Raw genomic sequence first — 19,771 nt, 5'->3', positions numbered from 1 at the left:
CTTCCCAGACCAGGGCACGAACCCGTGTCCCCTGCATTGGCAGGCAGATTCTCAACCACTGCGCCACCAGGGAAGCCCTTGTAACCTTTTTTAATGTGGCCACTAAAAAGTTTCGAGTTACATACGTGGCTTACATATTTCTACTGGACAGCCAGGGCACAAGATATAATTCACTTGTTGGAACAAGAAGGGCTTCAAGGACCTCGGGACACTTCTGGGACAACGAACAGATATCAAGGGAGCATTTCAGCAAGGCTCTGTTCATTTAATTGGTCCTAGGATACTTTACTCATCTTGGACACGCTGCCTTGTCCAGGCATGCTCTCTCAGGCCACAACCAACACCCCAGATCACTTTCCAGAGGAACAACTTAGCCACAGCTCATAGGGTTTTCTGGGTCACGTGTGATCAGAGGGTGACCATCTGGATCCCCCTGGATGAGCTCAAGCTCCAACCCAGAGAAGTTCACATCACACATTCATTCTGCCCAGCAAATTCTGTCAGCATCTAAAAACGGGCACCTATCCAGGATTCCCAAAGAACCCTTACAACTCAACAACCAAAAAAACTACCCAATTCAAAAATGGGCAAAGGACATGAACAGACATGTCTTCAAAGACGATATACAAATGGTCAAAAAGCACATGAAAAGATGCTCGGCATCGTTAGGCACTAGGGAAATGCAAATCAAAACCACAATGAGATGCACTTCACACCCACTAGAGACTGTGTGAGGGTTATAGGAGCTATTAGGTAAAATGCCTAACACAGCCCCTGGCCTATTATCATTCAATACTTTTCTCCCAAGTATAAAATTATCTGAGGTGTAACAATATTATAAGTAATACTGCTCAATATTTATTACATCTCCGTAAGTGTAGAAGAAGCATATGACAAAATTCAACACTCGTTTGTGATAAAAACGCTCAATGAACTAGAAATAGAAGCCACAGATGAAAAGCCCACAGCAAACATCACACTCAACAGTGAAAGGCTGAAAGCTTTCCTCCAAGATCAGGAACAAGGCAAGGATGCCCGCTTTCACCACTTTTATACAACACCTAGGAAGTAATAGCCAGAGCATTAGGCAAGAAAAAGAAAAAAAAACAGGAAGAAAAGAAAAGAGAGGCATACAAATTGGAAAGGAGGAAGTAAAATTACCTCTTATTGAAGATGACATAATTTTACATGTAGAAAATCCTAGATTACACACACACACACACACACAGACACAAAACTGTTAGAACTAATAAATTAGCAAAGTTACAAGATACAAAATCAACACACACAAAAAAATCAGCTGCAGTTCTATACACTAACAAAGAACAATGTGAAAAGGAAATTAAGAAAACAATTCCACCTACAACAGCATCAAAAAGAATAAAATACTTAGAGATTAACCAAGGAAGTAAAGATTTGTACAATGAAAACTATAAAACATTGCCAAAAGAAATTAGACATAAATGAAAAAATATTCCATGCTCATGAATTCAGAAGACTTTGTATTGTTAAAATGTCAAACTACCTAAAGTAATCTAGGGATTCAATGCAATCCTGATCAAAATACCATTGACATTTTTTTTTTTTTGCAGAAATATAAAAATCTACCCTAAAATTCATATGGAACCTCAAGGGACCTCATAGCCAAAAAAATCTTTAAAAATAAGAATAAACTTGGAAAACTCACACTTCCTGACTTCAAAATTTACTACAAAATAGGGAGCCCAGAAATAAACCCACACATTTATGGTCAATTAATCTATGACAAAGGAGGCAAGCATATACAATGGAGAGAAGACAGTCTCTTCAATTAAGTGATGCTGGGAAAACTGGACAGCTACACGTGAAAGAATGAAATTAGAGCGTTCTCTAACACCACATACAAAAATAAACTCAAAATGGATTAAAGACCTAAATGTAAGACTGTAAACCATAAAACTCCTGGAGGAAAACATAAGCTGAACACTCTTTTTTTTTTTTTTTTTTTTTTATAATTTTTTTTTTCCCCTACTTTATTTATTTATTTATTTATTTTTGGCTGTGTTGGGTCTTCGGTTCGTGCGAGGGCTTTCTCCAGTTGCGGCAAGCGGGGGCCACTCTTCATTGCGGTGCGGGGACCGCTCTTCATCGCGGTGCGCGGGCCTCTCACTATCGCGGCCCCTCCCGCTGCGGGGCACAGGCTCCAGATGCGCAGGCTCAGCAGCCGTGGCTCACGGGCCCAGCCGCTCCGCGGCATGTGGGATCCTCCCAGACCAGGGCTCGAACCCGTGTCCCCTGCATTAGCAGGCAGATTCTCAACCACTGCGCCACCAGGGAAGCCCTAAGCTGAACACTCTTTAACATAAATTGTAGCAATATTTTTTTGATGTCTCCTGAAGCAAAGGAAATAATAGCAAAACTAAACAAATGGGACCTAATTAAACTTAAAAGCTATTGCACAACAAAGGAAGCCATCGACAAAACAAAAAGACAATCTACTGAATGGGAGAAGATATTTGCAAAGGATATGACTGATAAGGTGTTAATAGCCAAAATACATAAATAGCTCATACCACTCAACATCAGAAAAACAAACAACTCAATTAAAACATGGGCAGAAGACCTGTGTGGACATTTTTCCAAAGGGGACATGCAGATGGCCAACAGGCACAGGAAAAGATGCTCAACAACATTAATCATCAGAGAAACGCAAATTAAAACCACAATGAGATAGCACCTCACCCGTCAGAATGGCTATCATCAAAAAGAATGCAAATAACAAATGTTGGCAACAATGTGGAGAAAAGGGAACACTTGTGCACTGTTGGTGGGAATGTACTTGGTACAGCCGCTGTGGAAAACAGAATGGAGGTTTCCTAAAAAACCAAAAATAGAACTTCCATATGACCCAGCAATTCCACTCCTGGGTATATATCTGAAAAAAAATAAAACCACTAATTTGAAAAGATACGGCAGCAGTATTTACAACTGCCAAGATACGGAAGCAACCTAAGTGTCCATCAACAGACAATGGATAAAGAAGATGTGGTATACACACACACACACACACCACAGAATACTACTTAACCATAAAAAAGAATAAAATTTTGCCATTTGCAACAACACAGATGGACTTGGAGGGTATTATGCTAAATGAAATAAGACAAACACTGTATGATACTACTCATATGTGGAATCTGAAAAATAAAACAAACTAGTGAATATAACAAAAAGGAAACAGACTCACAGATATAGAGAACAAACTAGTGGTTACCAGTAAGGAGAGTGAAGAGGGGAGGGGCAAGATAGGGGTGGGGGTTAAGAGGTACAAAACAAGCTATGAAGATACATTATACAGCACAGGAAAAATAGCCAATACTTTATAATAACTATAAATGGAGTGTAACCTTTAAAAATTGTGAATCATTATGTTGTACACTTGTAACTTATTTAATATTGTACATCAACTATACTTCAATTAAAAAAAAATTTTTTTTAAACACTACAAAGCTATGGTAATTGAAACAGTGTGGTACTGGTCGTAAAGACAGATATACAGACCAATGAAGTAGACTAGAAAGTCCAGAAATAAACCCTCATATATGTGGTCAAATGATTTTCAACAGGGCATCAAGACCATTCAACAGGAAAATGACAGTCTTCTCAACAAATGGTGTTAGGAAAACTGGATATCTACGTCCAAAAGAACGAAGTTCAACCCTTACCTAACACCATATCCAAAAATTCATTCAATATGGACCAAACACCTAAATGTAAGAGCCAAAGCTATAAAATTCTTAGAAGAAAACATAGGGCAAAAGCTTCACAATACTGGATTTGATAATGATTTCTTGGATATGACACCAAAGGTACAGGCAAGAAAAGGAGAAATAGACAAATTGGACTTCATGAAAATTAAAAACGTTTATTCATCAAAGTACATGACCAACAGAGTGAAAAGGCAACCTACAGAAAGGAAGAAAATACTTACAAATCATATATGTGATAATGGATTATTACCCAAAATATATAGAGAACTCCTAAAACTCAACAACAAAACAAAACCAAACAACCCAATTCAAAAATAGGCAAAGGACTCAAATAGATATTTTTCCAAAGAAGATATACAAATGCCCAATAAGCACATGAAAAGATGCTCAACATCACTAATCGTTAGAAGCAGCAAATCAAAACCACAATGAAGGAATTCCCGGGCAGTCCAGTGGTTAGGACGTGGTGCATTCATGGCCGAGGGCCTGGGTTCAATCCCTGGTCGGGGAACTAAGATCCCACGAGCCGTGCAGCGTGGCCAACAACAACAATAACAACCACAACCACAACCACAAGGAGATACCACCTCACACATTACTACGGATGCTATCAAAAAAAAAAAAAAAAGAGAGAGAGAGAAAGCAACATGTGTTGACAAGGATGTGGAGAAACTGGAACCCTTGTGTACTGTTGGTGAGAATGTAACATGGTACAGCTGCTGTGGAAAACAGCATGGTAGTTCCTCAAAATACTAAAATAGATTTACTATATATATAATCCAGCAATTCTACTTCTGGGTATGTATCCAAAAGAACTGAAAGCCCACAACACAGTAAATCAACTATACTTCAATAAAAAAATTAAAAAGAATTGAAAGCACGGTCTCAAAGAGATTATTTGTATACTCATGTTCACAGCAGCATTATTCCCAGTAGCTAAAACACAGAAGCAACCCAAGTGTCCAAGACAGATGAATGGATAAGCAAAATGTGGTATATCCATACAATGGAATATTGTTCCGCCTTAAAAAGGAATGAAACAATGACACACACTACAATGTGGATGAACCTTGAAAACGTTGCGAATACAAAGGACAATATTGTATGATTTCACTCGCATGACGTACCCATAATATGCAAATTCAGAGAGACAGAAAGTAGAATAGAGGACTGAGGGTAGGAGAGGTTACTATTTAATTGGTACAGTTTTATTTGGGATGATCAAAAAGTTCTGGAAACAGATAGAAGTGATGGCTGCACAACACTGTGCATATTCTTTTTTTTTTTTTTTTTTTTTTACTTTTTTGGTGAATTTTTTATTGTGATAAAATATACGTAACATAATACTTAACATTTTAACCATTTTCAAGTGTACAATTCAGTGGCGTTAAGTATATTCATGATGTTGTGCAACCACTGTCACTATCCATTTCCAGAAATTTCTCATCATCCGAAACAAAAACTCTGTACCCATTAAACAATAATTCCCCCAGTCCCTGGTAACCACTATTCTACTTTCTGTCTCTGTGAATTTGCCTATTCTAGATACTTTAAACAAGTGGAAGAACATAATATTTGGCCTTTTGTGTCTGACTTATTTCACATCGTGTGTATTCTTAATGCCACTGAATTATACATCTAAAAATGGCTAAAATGATAAATACTATGTTACAGACACAGATACACCACAAACCACACATGACAAAATCAAGCTGAACTACATCAAAATCAAGAACTTCTGCTCTTTACAGGACACTAAGAGACTGAGAGACTGAAAAGACAAGCCATAGATGAAGAAAATACCTGCAAAAGGAAGGTTTGATAAAGGACTGATATCCGGAATATCACTATTATACACTCAATATATTATACACTCAATAGTAAGAAAATAGACATCCCAATTTTAAAAAATGGTCAGACACTCTGAACAGACACCTCATCAAAGAAGTTAAAGGCAAATAAGCTATGAAAATACGCTCAATGCCATAAGTCATTAGGGAAAAGTCCAGAACCAGATGGTTTCACTGGTAAACGCTACCAAACATTCTAAGAATTAACAACAATTCTACTCAAACTCTTCCAAAAATAGAAGAGGAAGGAACACTGCTTAACACATTCTATGAAGTCAGTATTACTACCCTGATACCACAGCCAGACAAAAATACCACAAGAAAACTACTGATCAATATTCCTTGTGAATATAAAATTCTCAAAAAAATACTAGCAAACCAAATCCAACAGCATATTAAAAAAGATTATACACATAACCAAGTGGAAATTTATCCCAGGAATGCAGGAATGGTTCAATCATTGTAATATACCACATTAATAAAATAAAGGAAAAAAACCCACATGATTATCTCAACAGAGGCAGAAAAAGTGTTTGAAAAAATGTTATGCCCTTTCATGAAAACACTCAGTAAAATAGGAATAAAAGGGGACTTCCTTAACCTGATAGAGGGCATTTATGAAAAAAACCACTGCTAACATCATACTTGGTGGTAGAAGACTGAACATTTTCCCTCAAAGATCAGGAACAAAGTAAGAAAGACCACTTTCATCATTACTATTCAAGACTGTACTGAAGTCCTAGCCAGATCAATGAGGCAAGAAGAAGAAAAAAGGCATCCAAACTGAGAAGAAAAAAGTAAAACTATCTCCATTTGCACGTATCTTTTATGTAGAAAATCCCAAAGAAGCCACAAAAAATTACTAAAGATAATAAACAGATTCAGTAAAGTTGCAGGGTACAAGATCAACACACACAAAAATCAGTTACGTTTCTATATACCAGCAATGAACATTCCAAAAGGAAATTAAGGAAACAATTCCATTTACAATAGCATGCAACAGAGTAAAATATCTAGGAATAAATTTAACCAAGAAAGTAAAATACTTGTACACTGCAAAGTACAAAATGTTTCTGAAAGAAATTAAAGAAGACCTAATCAAACGGAAAGACATCCCATGTTCTTGGATTGGAAGACTTCAATATTGTTACGATGGTAATGTCTCCAAAGTATTTACAGATTCAATGCAATCTGTATCAAAATTTCAGTGGTCTTTTCTGCAAAAATGGAAAAGCCAAGTGTCAAATTCATATGTAATCCCAAGAGGCCCACGAAAACCAAAACCATATTAAAAAAACAAACAAAAACCCCCACAAAGTTGGAGGACCCACATATCCTGATTTCAAAACTTTCTACAAAACTACAGTAATCAAAACAGTATGGTACTAGTATAAGGACAGACATAAAGACCAATGGAATAGAATTGAGAGTCCAGAAATAAAACCAACCATACACGACCAACTGATATTCAACAAGGGTGCTAAAGCCACTCCACGGGGGAAAACAATCTCTTCAACAAATGGTGAGGGGATAACGGAACGATCACATGCAGAAGAATGAAGTTAGACCCTACACCTCATCCCACACACAAAAATTAACTCAAAATGGGTCAACTATCTAAATATAAGAACTAAAACTATAAAACTAGTACAGGGAAACATAGGGGTAAATCTTCATGACCTCAGATTTGGCAATGGAGTCTGAGATTTGACACCAAAAGTGTAACGGAAGAAGAAAAGTAGATAACTTGAGCTTCATAAAAATTAAAAACTTCTGTGTATCAAAGAACATTATCAGAATGTGATAAAAACCCAAAGAATGGCACAAAACATTTGCAGATCACACATCCGGTAAGAGTTTAATACCCAGAATATATTAAAAACTCTTACAACTTAACAAATTAAAAAAATAAATATTAAAAAAATGGGCGAAAGATGTATACAGCCATTTCTCCAAAGAAGATACATAAATGGCCAACAGCAGGTGAGATGTTCAACACCACTGTCATTAAGGAAATTCAAATCAAAACCTCAACGTGCTACCACTTCACACCCACTACGATGGCTACCACAAAACAAAAACAGGAAATAACAGGCACTATTGAGGATGGGGAGAAATAGGAACTCTCCTACACTGCTGGTGGGAATATGTAGAGAAGAGTTTGACAGGTCCTCAAAAAAGTTAAACACAGAATTACCACATGACCCAGCAATTCCACTCCTAGGCATACGCTCCACAGAACTGGAGACTGGAATGCAAACATGTACACGTCCACGCACGTCCACAGCAGCATGAGTCACAGCAGCGAGTAGGCGGAAACAGCCCAGACGTCTACAAACAGATGAGTGGATAAACAAACTGTGGCACAGTGGATCTTCAATATTCGTGCGTTCCCTGTTTCTGTATTCAGCTACTCACTAAAATTACCTATAAACCCAAAATCAGTCCTCGTGGCTTTCATGTCCACTGGCAGACAGGCACCGAGTGGTGAGAAAGGAGCTGGCTGCAGGCTCGTCCCCGGCTGCTGTGAAACAAGCCGCACTCGGCCTTCCTGTGCAGTTCTCACACTGAACGAGTGGCCTTCTCGCCATGTACGTACTGCCATTTTTACCAAATTTTCGTGCTTCTGCCATCTGAAATGGCCCCAAGCACAGTGCTGAAGTGCTGTCTGGGGTCCCCAAGCCCAGGAGGGCTGTGACGTGCCTTACAGAGAAAATATGCCTGCTGGACACGCTTGGTTCAGGCATGAACGATGGCGCTTGGGCTGTGAGTTCAATGTTAATGAATCAACAGTGTACCGTAAATAAGGAGGCTTCAAACAGAAGCACTCAGGAAACAAGGTTATGTATCCATCAGATGACAAAACTGTGACCAGAGGCTTGCAGGAACTTAACCCTTTAGGCCCCCTCTAGCAACCGTTCAGTTTTCACTCACTCAATGTTCCTGGTGACCTTACAGAGCATAACTATTTCGAGTAACGAGAATCGACTGTATATACGTGTGTATCTCCATACAGTGGAATATTTCATTCAGCCATAAAAAGGAATGAAGTACTGGCACATGCTACAACTTGAATGAACCTTGAAAACACTATATGCTAAGTGAAAGAAGCCACACACAAAAAGACACATGTTGTATGATTCGTTTTGTATGAAATATCCAGAATAGGCAAATCCACAAGACGGAAAGCAGATTAGAGGCTCCCAGAAGATGAGGGTCGGGGGGACGGGGAGATGAAAAATTTGAAACTAGAGAGGCAGTGGCTGCATAACATTATGAATGCATTAAATGCCACTGAACTGTACACTGTAAAACGCTTAGCTGCACGTTACGTGAATTTCACCTCAATAAAAATTTTATTTTACAATTGTGGCATCATAGAAAGATATTTGGCATTTGCACTCAGTTCCCGGTCTTGGAATTTCCTGAGTGACGGGGTGACAGGAGCGTCTTTTGTTCTAACGAGGCGGCTCTTGGTGGGTCCCTAGATGGTTTCAGGATGGGGCTGGTCCCCAGAAAGACCAAGTCTTGATTAGAAGCTCATCCCCCTCTCCCGACCTCCAAGCTCTGGGGAGGGGGAGGGCTGAAGATTGAGTCAGTCAGCAGTGGCCAATGACTGACTCATGCCTACACAACGAAGCTTCCATAAAACCCCTAAACACGGGGTTCGGAGACCTCAGGGAGGACAGGTGAGCGTGGAAGTGCCAGGAGGGCGGTGCGTGGAAGGAGAGGCCCCAGAAGCCCGCCCCTGCCCACATCGGGCCCCCTGCCTCTCTCCCACCTGGCTGTTCCTGAATTACATCCCATATACTAAACCGGAAACAGGGAGTAAAGTGCTGATCGGAGTTTTGTGAGCTGTTCTAGCAAATTCCGGAACCTGAGGGGGTTGTGGGAACCCCCGATGGATAGCTGATCCGTCAGAAGTACAGGAGGCGCAGCGCAGACCTGTGGCTGTCGTCTGAACTGGGGACAGCCCTGTGGGACTGACCCCTGACCTGCAGATCTGCGCTAATTCGAGTGGCTAGTGTCAGAAGCGAACTGAACTGCTGGACACTCCAATGGTGCCTGGAGAATCAGAGCCGGAAGACAGGTGCTGGGAAGGACACCGTGCATTTGGAGTGAGAAGCATGTGAGTAAAAACCGCTCAACGGATGTCCCCGGTGGCGCAGTGGCTAAGACTCCGCGCTCCCAATGCAGGGGGCCCGGGTTCCACCCCTGGTCAGGGAACTAGGTCCCACGTGCCGCAACTAAGAGCCCGCGTGCGGCAACTAAAGATCCCACATGCCACAACTAAGACCCAGCGCAGCCGCATAAATAAATAAATGAAATTTTAAAAAGTATTAAAAAAAAAGAAGACACACGGAGATTACTTTTATTAAGTCAGACAGACCCACCCCCACACCGCTTCTTTTTTTCGCTTGGGGGAAAGGAGGGCTTTATCTGTAAAAGAACATCCTGCCAACAGGTCAAACGGAACGTGGCCTCAGATAAGTTTTAGCGCCAAACACCACATAACACAGAATTTCTCCATTTCACAGCCAGTGCCACTGAGGCTAGAACGCCTCACGCTCACACGAGAAAACATCCCACGTCTGAGAAAGTGTCCTTTCTGCTCTGGGTGCAGATCCACCCCACTGTCCGGAGAGGCCACACGTCATCCTGGGGCCTGAAGGCCTCAGAGGCTGCCTGCTCCACTCACCCCGCTCACCCAGGCGGACCCAGCAGTGACATCAACGACACACGTGGATGAAGCCCTTACTCTGTGCTGGGTACTGGGCCACACGCTCTACCTTCCATCACTCCGAATCTTCCCAACAGCCTAAGAAGCAGACACAATTAGGAACCCATCTCGTGGACAGAGAAACTGGGGCCAAGAGAAGTGGGCTGTCCACAGTTGCTCCACCTCTTCTCAGCAGGACAAAGATCAGCTCACCTTACTGACAGCTGAACAGTAAGGCAGGGCTGACACCCAACGGCAGCCCTTGCCTATGGCAGGGGGGGAAAGTCACCAGCAGACGCTCTCACCATGTCCCTGGTTCACACGCATCCCACGCCTGCAGAAGCTGCTTTTGCCATGAACCGGCACTCACTTTTCCACACACGTCCCTCAACAGGGACCCACATTTAGACAACATCTGTATGACACGATACCTAAAACAATACTGTCCCTGTCACCCAGAAGCAAGTAAACAACAGAATTCATTCATAAGGAGCTGTCATCCCGGGTCACGCCTGTCTCGGGTATTGAAGCAATGGGTGCGCGTGCGTGAACACACGCTCTGCTGGGCCAAACCCCAGCTCCGCCAATCATGGTGCAGCACTGCCCACACGGCTGGGCATCCAGGCGCCCCTTCATCCAGACTGGGGAGATGACCGTCCTCCGGGGCCTGTCCGGGTACTAAGTAATAAGCACCGCTCAGCCGAGGGCCTGGACAGCACACGCACCCCACAGGACCTGTGACGGGACCCACACCCCTTCCCGCGATGGGCCTTGCAGCGCAGGGCTGCCCGCTACAGCCCTGAGGGCAACGCCCCCACCAGGAACAGAGGAGTCTAGTAACGGGATGCAGGGCACAGGAGAGCACCCAGCACTTATCCTGAGAAAGGGCTCACAGGGCCACGCAGGACCCAGCGCCCAACCCTGCAGATACCAAGGCACCCGCGGCTCAGCGCTCCCTCCCAGTGGACTCACTCTGTCCCCCCAACCACCCAGAGGGGCTACAATCAGCATCCCATTTGCACAGCCTCCCCACGGGGGGCCCCAGGACTCACCCCAGCACTGGCCCCCCGCCCCACATGGATGCCCCCCTCTCTGCGCTCCCGGAGCAGCAGGAGGCCTCCCTGAGCATGGTCCCTAAGCTGCAGAGTGCCAGCCCCCTCATGGTGCAGTATCCATCCCCCACCCGTGCGGACAGGCTGGGCTCTCCTCTCAACAGTGGCCAGTCACCGGGACTCTCAGGCCTCGACGCCCAGAGAGCCTCGGGATGACCCGCAGGCCCCGCCACCAAATCCCGCTGAGCCGCACCCACTGAGATGGCCCTTGGTGCCCAGGGGACCGCGGTGCCCACCTGAGCTCCACCCCAGAGGCCTCTGACGCCACGGGTTATCAGAACAAGGGGCTCGTTGAGTGAGTGGTGGCACTCTCGGGCCCCGCAGGGGGATGTCCCTCCTGAAAGATGGCAGAGCCGCCCACAGCCAGTCTAGCTGGACTTGTGGAGGAGCACCAGCCAGCCAGCCACCTTGGAGCCAGCGAAGGTCACCGCTGGCCGCTTGGCGGCACCTGTGAGGACCAGCAGAGGTACGCTGCCAGGGAGGCAACTGTTAAATGTTGGCTACTGGGCTTCAAAAAAAAAAAAAAAAAGCTATGGTCTGAATGTGTCCCCCGCCAATTCCTACGCTGACTCCCACCCCCCACGTGATGGTGCTGGGAGGGGCTTAAGTCACGAGAATGGAGCCCTCGGGAATGGGATTAACACTTCCAGAAAGAGCCCCTAGGCCCCTCGCCGCTTCCACCCTGTGAGGGCAGAGCGAGAAGCCCGTGACCCAGAGGACGGAGGACGGCCCTCACCCGACCACGCCAGCACCGGATCCCAGACTTCCAGCCATCAGGACGCTGAGCAAACCATTTCTGTTGTTTATGAGCCGTCCAGTCTGTAGTATTTTGTTATAGCAGCCTGAACGGTCTATGACTATTTCTATTTTTTTCATTGTAAATGTTTAGAAAATACATATGGAGAGAAATAATACAAAACCCTGCTGTGATCCTGCTACCCAGATTACCTTTTTTAACATCTTTCATGTATATAATTCCTTTTTTCTATAAATGACACACATATAACTTGCTTTCCTCATTCAACAACATTAAAAGCTCTTTCCCCCAAGGTCGTCAAAGATTCTGTTCAGAAGATGCATAAGTGCATCCAACCAACAGCCCACTGTCAGACGTCTAACAACTTCCAGATCTTCGCCCCTCCTCCCACGAGGTGACAACGCCTCTAGGACAAGCCACAGACTCCGGCGCCGCCCCAGCACGTGGCGGCTGAGCCGGGGACGCCGCCACTTTCAGGACGACTTATGGCGACGTGCCCCGGTGCTCCCCCACCTGCCGCCGCAACGTGCCCGGCTCCCCAGCCCCGCCACCACGGGAGGGATGCGCGCGACGCTCCGCCCGCGGGCGCCCAACATGCAGTCTCTGCCACACATGCCAACATCCACCCTGTCACCCGGTGCTGCCGGTCTCACCGGCCCTTCTGTGAGCTGTGCGTCCTCCTTTCCGCCACCCGGGCTCCTACCTTGTTCTTGAAGTACACCTCGATGGGCATGATGAAGCCTGCGTAACCCGACTCCTCCACTTTGTAGGGGGGCTCCTTGCACACTGAAAAGAAAGGGAAAACCGCTGTCAGCTCTAGGAGGCCAGCTCCCCAGCGTGGGAAACCCCAAGCCCCGTTCCATGTCAAAGGGGTCAAAAGGGAGAGAAGGAGCGGAGCAGGAGAAAGGTGACCCCGTGGCGCAGGAGTGGGAGAGCGCTGGGGAAGGGGCAGCGCAGCTAGCACCGCCGCGGGCCACACAGGTTCAACCGACTCAGGGCAGCACAGCAGCGCGGCTCAGCGAGGCGCCGGGCCAGGGGGCCCCTGGTCTCCCAGCAGGGCAGGCACTCTGCTGTGCCCTCCTCCTGTCATCGCTCACTCAAACATGGACACTGAGGCCCCGCTTGGGGCCAGAGACACGGACGCCAGGAGATGGAGATGGAGATGGCCCGGTCCCAGCGGGGGCTCGCCTGGGTTCCACCTCAGCACCTAACCAAAGCATTCCCAGGTGACGAGTGATGAGAGAGGGAGGAAGGGAGGGAGGGGGAGAAAGAAACTAAGAAGAACAGTAAAATAGAGGTAAAACAATCTCCCGCAGTCTCACCCTCCAGGATGAACTGTCAATGTTTTGACAGGTATGCTGTCATTATGCAAGTAACGTGACAATATTGTTCTCCCGCATGTAAGAAAAAAAAAATCAGAACAGTACAGATCAAATCCCCCTTGTCCTCCGCCCCTCCCTCTCCCGAGGCAACCACGACCAGGAGATAGGAAAAAATCCTGCCAACGGTTAAAACCTTTACACACGTATGTCTGTAGTGTAATTCTTAAGGGGGCCAGAAATTGCCGCAAAACAGTGCACTGGAACATAATGAAACATGACTTTTTAAAAATTAAAACCTTGTAAGATTTTTCTTAAAAAAAAAATCACTTAAAATATTATATACCTCAAACATCTCACGTGTCTCATCTATCTGCGCAAACAAAACTGGTGAGGGGGTGGGTTTAGAGTAACTGGGGACCCGCAAGGCCAGGGCTGGCTGGACAGCCTTGCACAGGACCCCGCTCTGCAAACCACAGGGGCGGGGCTCCAGGGAGCTGCGCGGACTGACGGGTAAGCCGGCCCCCAGGGCTCCCCCTGCCCCTGCGCCAGCCACCTGCCCTCCAAGCCCAGCCCCCGCTCCCCCCACACCCCCCAGGAGGGCTCAGCCTGCGCTTCAGGCTCCAGTCCCCACAGCCCGGGGCTCGAGGCTTGCTCAGGTGGACGGACTTCCCTGCCAGGGGCGAGGGGGCCGTGCCGACCCGGCCGTGGGACCCACCAGCCCCGCAGCACAGCCTCCCGGGGGGCAGCAGTAGCCCAGCTGCCTCGGCTGAGCGCCCTGAGCACTGTCACCTGACCTCGGGGCCCGCAGGGAGTCATTACTGCTACCAAACGCTGCACTCGCGCATTCGTGCATTCACTCCACCACTATCCGCATCTGACGGTGTCAGGTGCCCGGCTGACGCCAGAGGCCAAGGGGACACCTCTGGTCCCCAGGAGTAAGCTCAGTCACCTTCAGTCTGACGGTCAGCCCTCCTGGAAGTAAGGAGTGCCCTGCCTGCAGGCTGGGTCAACGGGCGGTGGCCCAGGTAGCCTGGGGACACTGTGGGGTTGACCTCGGCCCCAAATCCCTATCCTAGCCAGCTCCTATTCTCCTGCTCCTCGGATGGCCTCCTGGCGGTGCTGGCTGGGCACGCCAGAGGCAGCCCGCCCCAAGCCACCTCCTCATTCCCTCTGAAATCCGCAGCTCCCGGCGTCCTGCAGGTTAGGACCCCAGCCGTCCACCGCTCCCCCGAGGCCCCGAGGACGCCTCAGCTCCTCCTGCTCCTACAGCTCGCCTGTCACCAAGTGCTGTGAAGGCCACCTCCAAACATCTCTGGGCTGCACCCCGCTGCCTGGCGCCCTGAACCTCCGCTCCAGCCCCTCACCAGCCAGCCTGCCTCAGGCTTGCTTCCAGGCATCTTCTGCAGGGGCCGCTGGAAGGACCCCTCTGAATCACAGATCTGTGTCCCCTGATGGCTCCCCACTGCCCTCAGGACCAACGTCCAGCCGCTCCAGGGGGCCTGCACGGTGCTCCATCCCCTCCAGGCTCATCTCTCACCAGCCCTGCCACGCTGCCCCTCTCAGATCACAGACCACTTCCTCCGGGACCCTTTCACTAAGCAGCAACCCCCGGCCCCCATCAAGCTCCAGGCTGTGGTTCCCTCCTCCGGCCCCGAGGGTCCTGTATCACTTGGTCTCAGGACTCCTTGTGCTTACTGTCTCCACCTTCCTCAATCCTACACGAGCTCCTGTTCACTCAGTGTGACATCCCCAGGGCCAGCACCACGGCCAGACCTTTTGGAAACATTCACTACGTATCTGTCGAATACCGCTGAGCGGACCACCTGTCACACCTCTGTCAGGTCATCTACTGAAGTGAGAGGTCTGTCCAGGGACAGGAAGAAATCTGGGCACGGAGGCCAGTCACGGCCCGCCTCTCCCCGAGTCTCTCGATCCTGTTTGAGCAGACTCGGGGGGGGGGGTTTCTCCAGCTGCATGAACCCTGCCCGCCTAGTGCCCAAGCCCCCACACTGTGAGCGTCCTGCAGTCTGCCTCATGTGCCCCGGCCTCGCACAGGGCCGGGAACCTGCTTGCTTGCTGAATTAACCTGCATCCAGGAAGGAAAGAGGAAGCAGAGAGGAAGGATGGCCTGTTCTCGCTGCACGATCCCCCAGCAGAGGAGGGAGGGACCGGGGACCTGCCTGCACCCTCCACCCCAATGTCCATCTCCCCCCGCCCACCCCCAGTCTGAATCCCCTCAGCCATGAAGGCCCGAGTCAGGGCCCCTCCCGCAGGGACAGCCCTGGCTTCCCTCGGCCTCTGACCCCCAGGTCACTTACTTCCACTGAGGGCGGTTATCTTTGCACATACACGTGTCACCTCTGATCTTCATCTCTCTACCAGACGACAAACCCCTTCAGGGAAGGGACCCTGCCGTGCATTTCTCAATCTCTCTCCAAAGGCCTCTCGGAGGACAGGCACTCCCAGCCTGAAAACCACCTTATCCGTTCAGAGACGGGGCACAGGGGCCAGAGTACAGGCTTCCAGACGTGGGAGACCGAGCAGACGCCACCGGCCTGCCTGCCGTCCCACCTGAGGGCCCGTGGCAAGCGAAGTGAGGCCAGTAGGAAACCAAATAATGCCGGGAGAGTAACGGGGAGGGAGGCGATGTGAGCAGTCAAGAACTTTCTGGAAGGCAGAGAGTGGGTGAGAGCACGCCGGGCAAGGAAACAGGAAGAGGAAGCTGCAGTCGGGGACATGGCACGGGCGCTGCAGGGGGGGCCCGAGCCCCGGGAGGCCTGGGCTGGGGCGTCCGCAGGCGCAGTGGAGGGCGGCGGTGGGGAGCGGGTGGCTAGGGGTTTTTCCTGGGGTGATGAAAACGTTCTGGAATGAGAGAGGTGATGGTTGAGCCACTGTATGAACACACTAGACACGTGGGTCGTACACATTAAGGGTGAATTTTATCATGTGTGACTCATACCTCAGTAAAGCAGTTATTAAAAAAAAAAAAAAGCCAAACAGAGCGGCTGTGACTGGAACAACAGCCCTGGGGATCCCTCCTGCGACCGTCCCCCACCCCACCCCTCGAGTCACGGGGGACCCACGTCCCGAACCAGAAGCCGCTGGTAAAGCGAACCCATCCTGCCCTAAACAGAGCACTCGGTAAGAGTTCCCACTTGGAGGAAAAGAGGCCAAAGAAACAGGAATACTTTGGGGACCACAAGAGAACTTGGGAAAAGGAAAACAAAAACAAAAACCTACAGTCAATGCCCTCAGATGCAAGACTTGCTGAACAAATGAAAACAAAACACTTTTAAAAAGGAAAATTAGAGAGTAAGAAAGGGCTCTTAGACCTTAGTACAAATATAGTACTTATAATTTTTTAATTCAACAGAAAGACCGGAAAATAAAGTCGATGGAATCTCCCAGAATGTAGAGCAAAAAGACTTTTTTTTTTAAAGGGTGAAAGGTGCAAAAACAACTCAGCAGATTAAACAAATGTCAACAGCAGCTAATATTCATAAAGCACCTACTGTATGCCAGGCAGTATTCTCAGCACTTTATACATTTAACTCATTTAATCCTCCCAACAACATTGTGAGGCAGATGCAGTTGTTCCCATTTTACAGATGAAAAGACTTAAACATAGAGAAGTTATGTAATAAGCATCCTAGAATGCGAAAAAAGAAAAATAGGTGGAAAGAAATTGTCAAAGAAATAGAAGCAAAAATGAAGGACACCGGGACTTCCATGGTGGCCCAGTGGTTAAGACTCCACGCTCCCAATGCAGGGAGCCAAGTTCAATCCCTGGTCAGGGAACTAGATCCCGCATGCCGCAGGTAAAAGAGCCCACGTGTGGCAACAAAGATCCCTCACACAGCAACGAAGATCCAGCATGCCACAACTAAGACCCAGCACAGCCAAATAAATAAATATTTTAAAAAATAATAATAAAAAATAAAATAAAATGAAGGACACCAAATGTCCAACATGATGAACAAACACACAACCAAAAAAGACCCCAGAAACAATGTCATAAAAACCATCTTAAGTCCTTCTAAAGACAAAACAAGAAACTAAGAAACAGGTCATCTGCAACAGAACAAGAACCCAATAGCATCAGACTTCTCAGAAGACAACGAAGCGACACTTTCAAAGCTCTAAGTGATAGTAATTCTCCAACTAGAACGTTACACCCAACTAGACTACCATTCAAGTGTGGGAACAGAACAAGGGCACTTCAAATACACTAGCAGGAGTCAAGGAGTTTATTCCCCACACACCTTTCTTTGGAAATTGCTTCAGTAATTAATCTCCTGGGAAACTTCTTGAGAAATTACTCCAGTAAAACAGGAAAATAAACCAAAACATAAGGGTATTAGGTAAATCCCCCCAGGAGAAAAGTAAAGGAAAGTCCCAGCGTGATGACTAAAGAGGAGCCAGTTCTGATTAGAGGAGGAAGAGACCAGAATGAAGTATCTCGAAGGGGAAAAAACTCCACTGAATAAATGAAATGATGGGGAGGATGGAAAAAAGGCAAAGCACCTTTGATGAAAAAGACACAATGCAAGGATGGGAAGAGAAGCAAAGGGCCAAATATGAAGCGAAGTAAACGGGGCCAAATTTTAACCAAGGATGAGAAAAAGAGCCCATCTGACCTTGACGTGACCTTGAGCGTTCTCCTTGGAGTGGCCCAGAGTTCAGAGAGGATCCCGACCATCCCGACAATGGAGAGAGTCACTACGGTCAGGGCCCTTTGCCAGCTACCAACTTCTAGACTTACTCTCTAATCCTGGAGCGGAGCAACCTTAACAAAGTCAAGTGTAGCTCCTACAAGGAGGGGTATAAGGTTCAAGGAAGACGGGGTGCTCCTGCCCTTCTCTTCCTAAATGGAAGGTCAGGAGACCTTGGCCAAAGTTGACAGCATTGAAGGATCCATTCGTTCTCTCAACGAATACTTAGTAAGCACCTAAGTATTACTTAGGATACAGCAGCAAACTATATGGCCAGACACAAACCCCTCACTTGTCGGGGATGAAAGGGGGAGACACTTAGGAGAAAGTCTAACCCTTCACGCTAGTAAGGTAATAAACAAATTTTAATGTGAAAAATCTAGAGATAAGAAGCAAATTTGCTTCTACTGCTTTAAGGTGTTAAGGAAGGACACGACCCAGAAAGGCCTCGAAATGCTGCCCCTGGGGTGATACCACCGCTGACGAGTTGGGAGGTGGGAACATCCCACCCGGCACATCTCTGCTGGGTCTGTTACGGGTGTGTATTTTGGTGTAAAAGATACTTTTCAAGCACATAAAGTATAATTTCAGAGGCTGGAGCCCTAGAAGAAATTCACTGGCTGCTTCACCTGATCCGTTTGTCACTGACCACTAAGCAAATGGCGAGTGAGCATTCACCATTCGATACACGGGACGCAGCTGCCCTCTGTGTACAGGCCGCACAGACTTTGCAAACATGCACGATTCAGCTACTGAAACTCTGCCTGCAAAATGACACTTCAAAAGAGTGCGCTTCACGCAAAACCCATTTTTCAGACGGCGGGAGCTCGGAGAATGTGCCGCTTCCTCATGACCACAAACAGGTGACTGGGCCTCTCGGGACCTCAGTTTCCGCATCTAGATATGCGAGGGGATCCTGGGGGGCTCCCCGCGTCACACAGCACAGAGCGAGGGCAGGACAAACGTAGGCTGCTCTCAGTGTTACTTCTAGTGGCTGCTTGGTTAAGGACCGGAGGGGAGGAAGATGAAACAAGCAGCTGAAAGGTAGATGGGAGTCACCATGTGGGGCCCCTCCTGGAGAGAAAGGGAGAGACGGGAGAGGGCGGTGGTGAAGGAACTGCAGTGGCAGCTGTCTGGGAAAGCAGGCACCTGGGCCAGGAGCGGGCAGCCCAGCTTCTGCTCTGCGTCCGGGCACAGCGACCACGGGCTCCCCCAGAATGAACAGGCGTGACCAAGCGCCAATAAAAACAGGCATATCCAGCCCACAGCGCATAGACCCCTGCTTTAAAGCACAGGCAGCTTACCTGGCCCCCTGAGCTTGCTTCCCCATCTGTAAAAGAGGGTCGCGGGGGGGGAACGAAAAGAGCTTGTGAGCAGGACGTGCCTGATAAGTGGCATGTATTATTATTATTATTAGCAGGTGCTTTACAGATACCTGCTGTTGTCAGGAACCAGATGGGCTCTCTCCAAGAGGCTCAGAGACGGAAAAAGGAAAAAGGGAGAGAAGCTGAAGACTCAGGAAAGGAGAAACGAAGGAAAAGGAACAGCG

At 47.5% G+C, this 19,771-nt stretch overlaps 1 protein-coding gene across 3 annotated transcripts in view; it reads right to left on the bottom strand.

The window, feature by feature from the left end:
* Positions 1-19,771, bottom strand: part of MLLT1 (MLLT1 super elongation complex subunit) — a 132,531-nt gene that overhangs the window by 33,934 nt on the left and 78,826 nt on the right. For all 3 annotated transcript variants that reach the window (XM_007169104.2, XM_057540591.1, XM_057540592.1), the window contains exon 3: positions 12,892-12,974. In XM_007169104.2, the coding sequence (XP_007169166.2) occupies positions 12,892-12,974 (83 nt within the window). The remainder of the gene's footprint in view (positions 1-12,891; positions 12,975-19,771) is intronic.

This window comes from Balaenoptera acutorostrata, chromosome 2 (assembly GCF_949987535.1).
Source record: "Balaenoptera acutorostrata chromosome 2, mBalAcu1.1, whole genome shotgun sequence".
Classification (NCBI taxonomy): Eukaryota; Metazoa; Chordata; class Mammalia; order Artiodactyla; family Balaenopteridae; genus Balaenoptera; species Balaenoptera acutorostrata.
The sequence above is the reverse complement of the archived record's forward strand: the minus strand, read 5'-3'. Positions and strand labels throughout refer to the sequence as shown.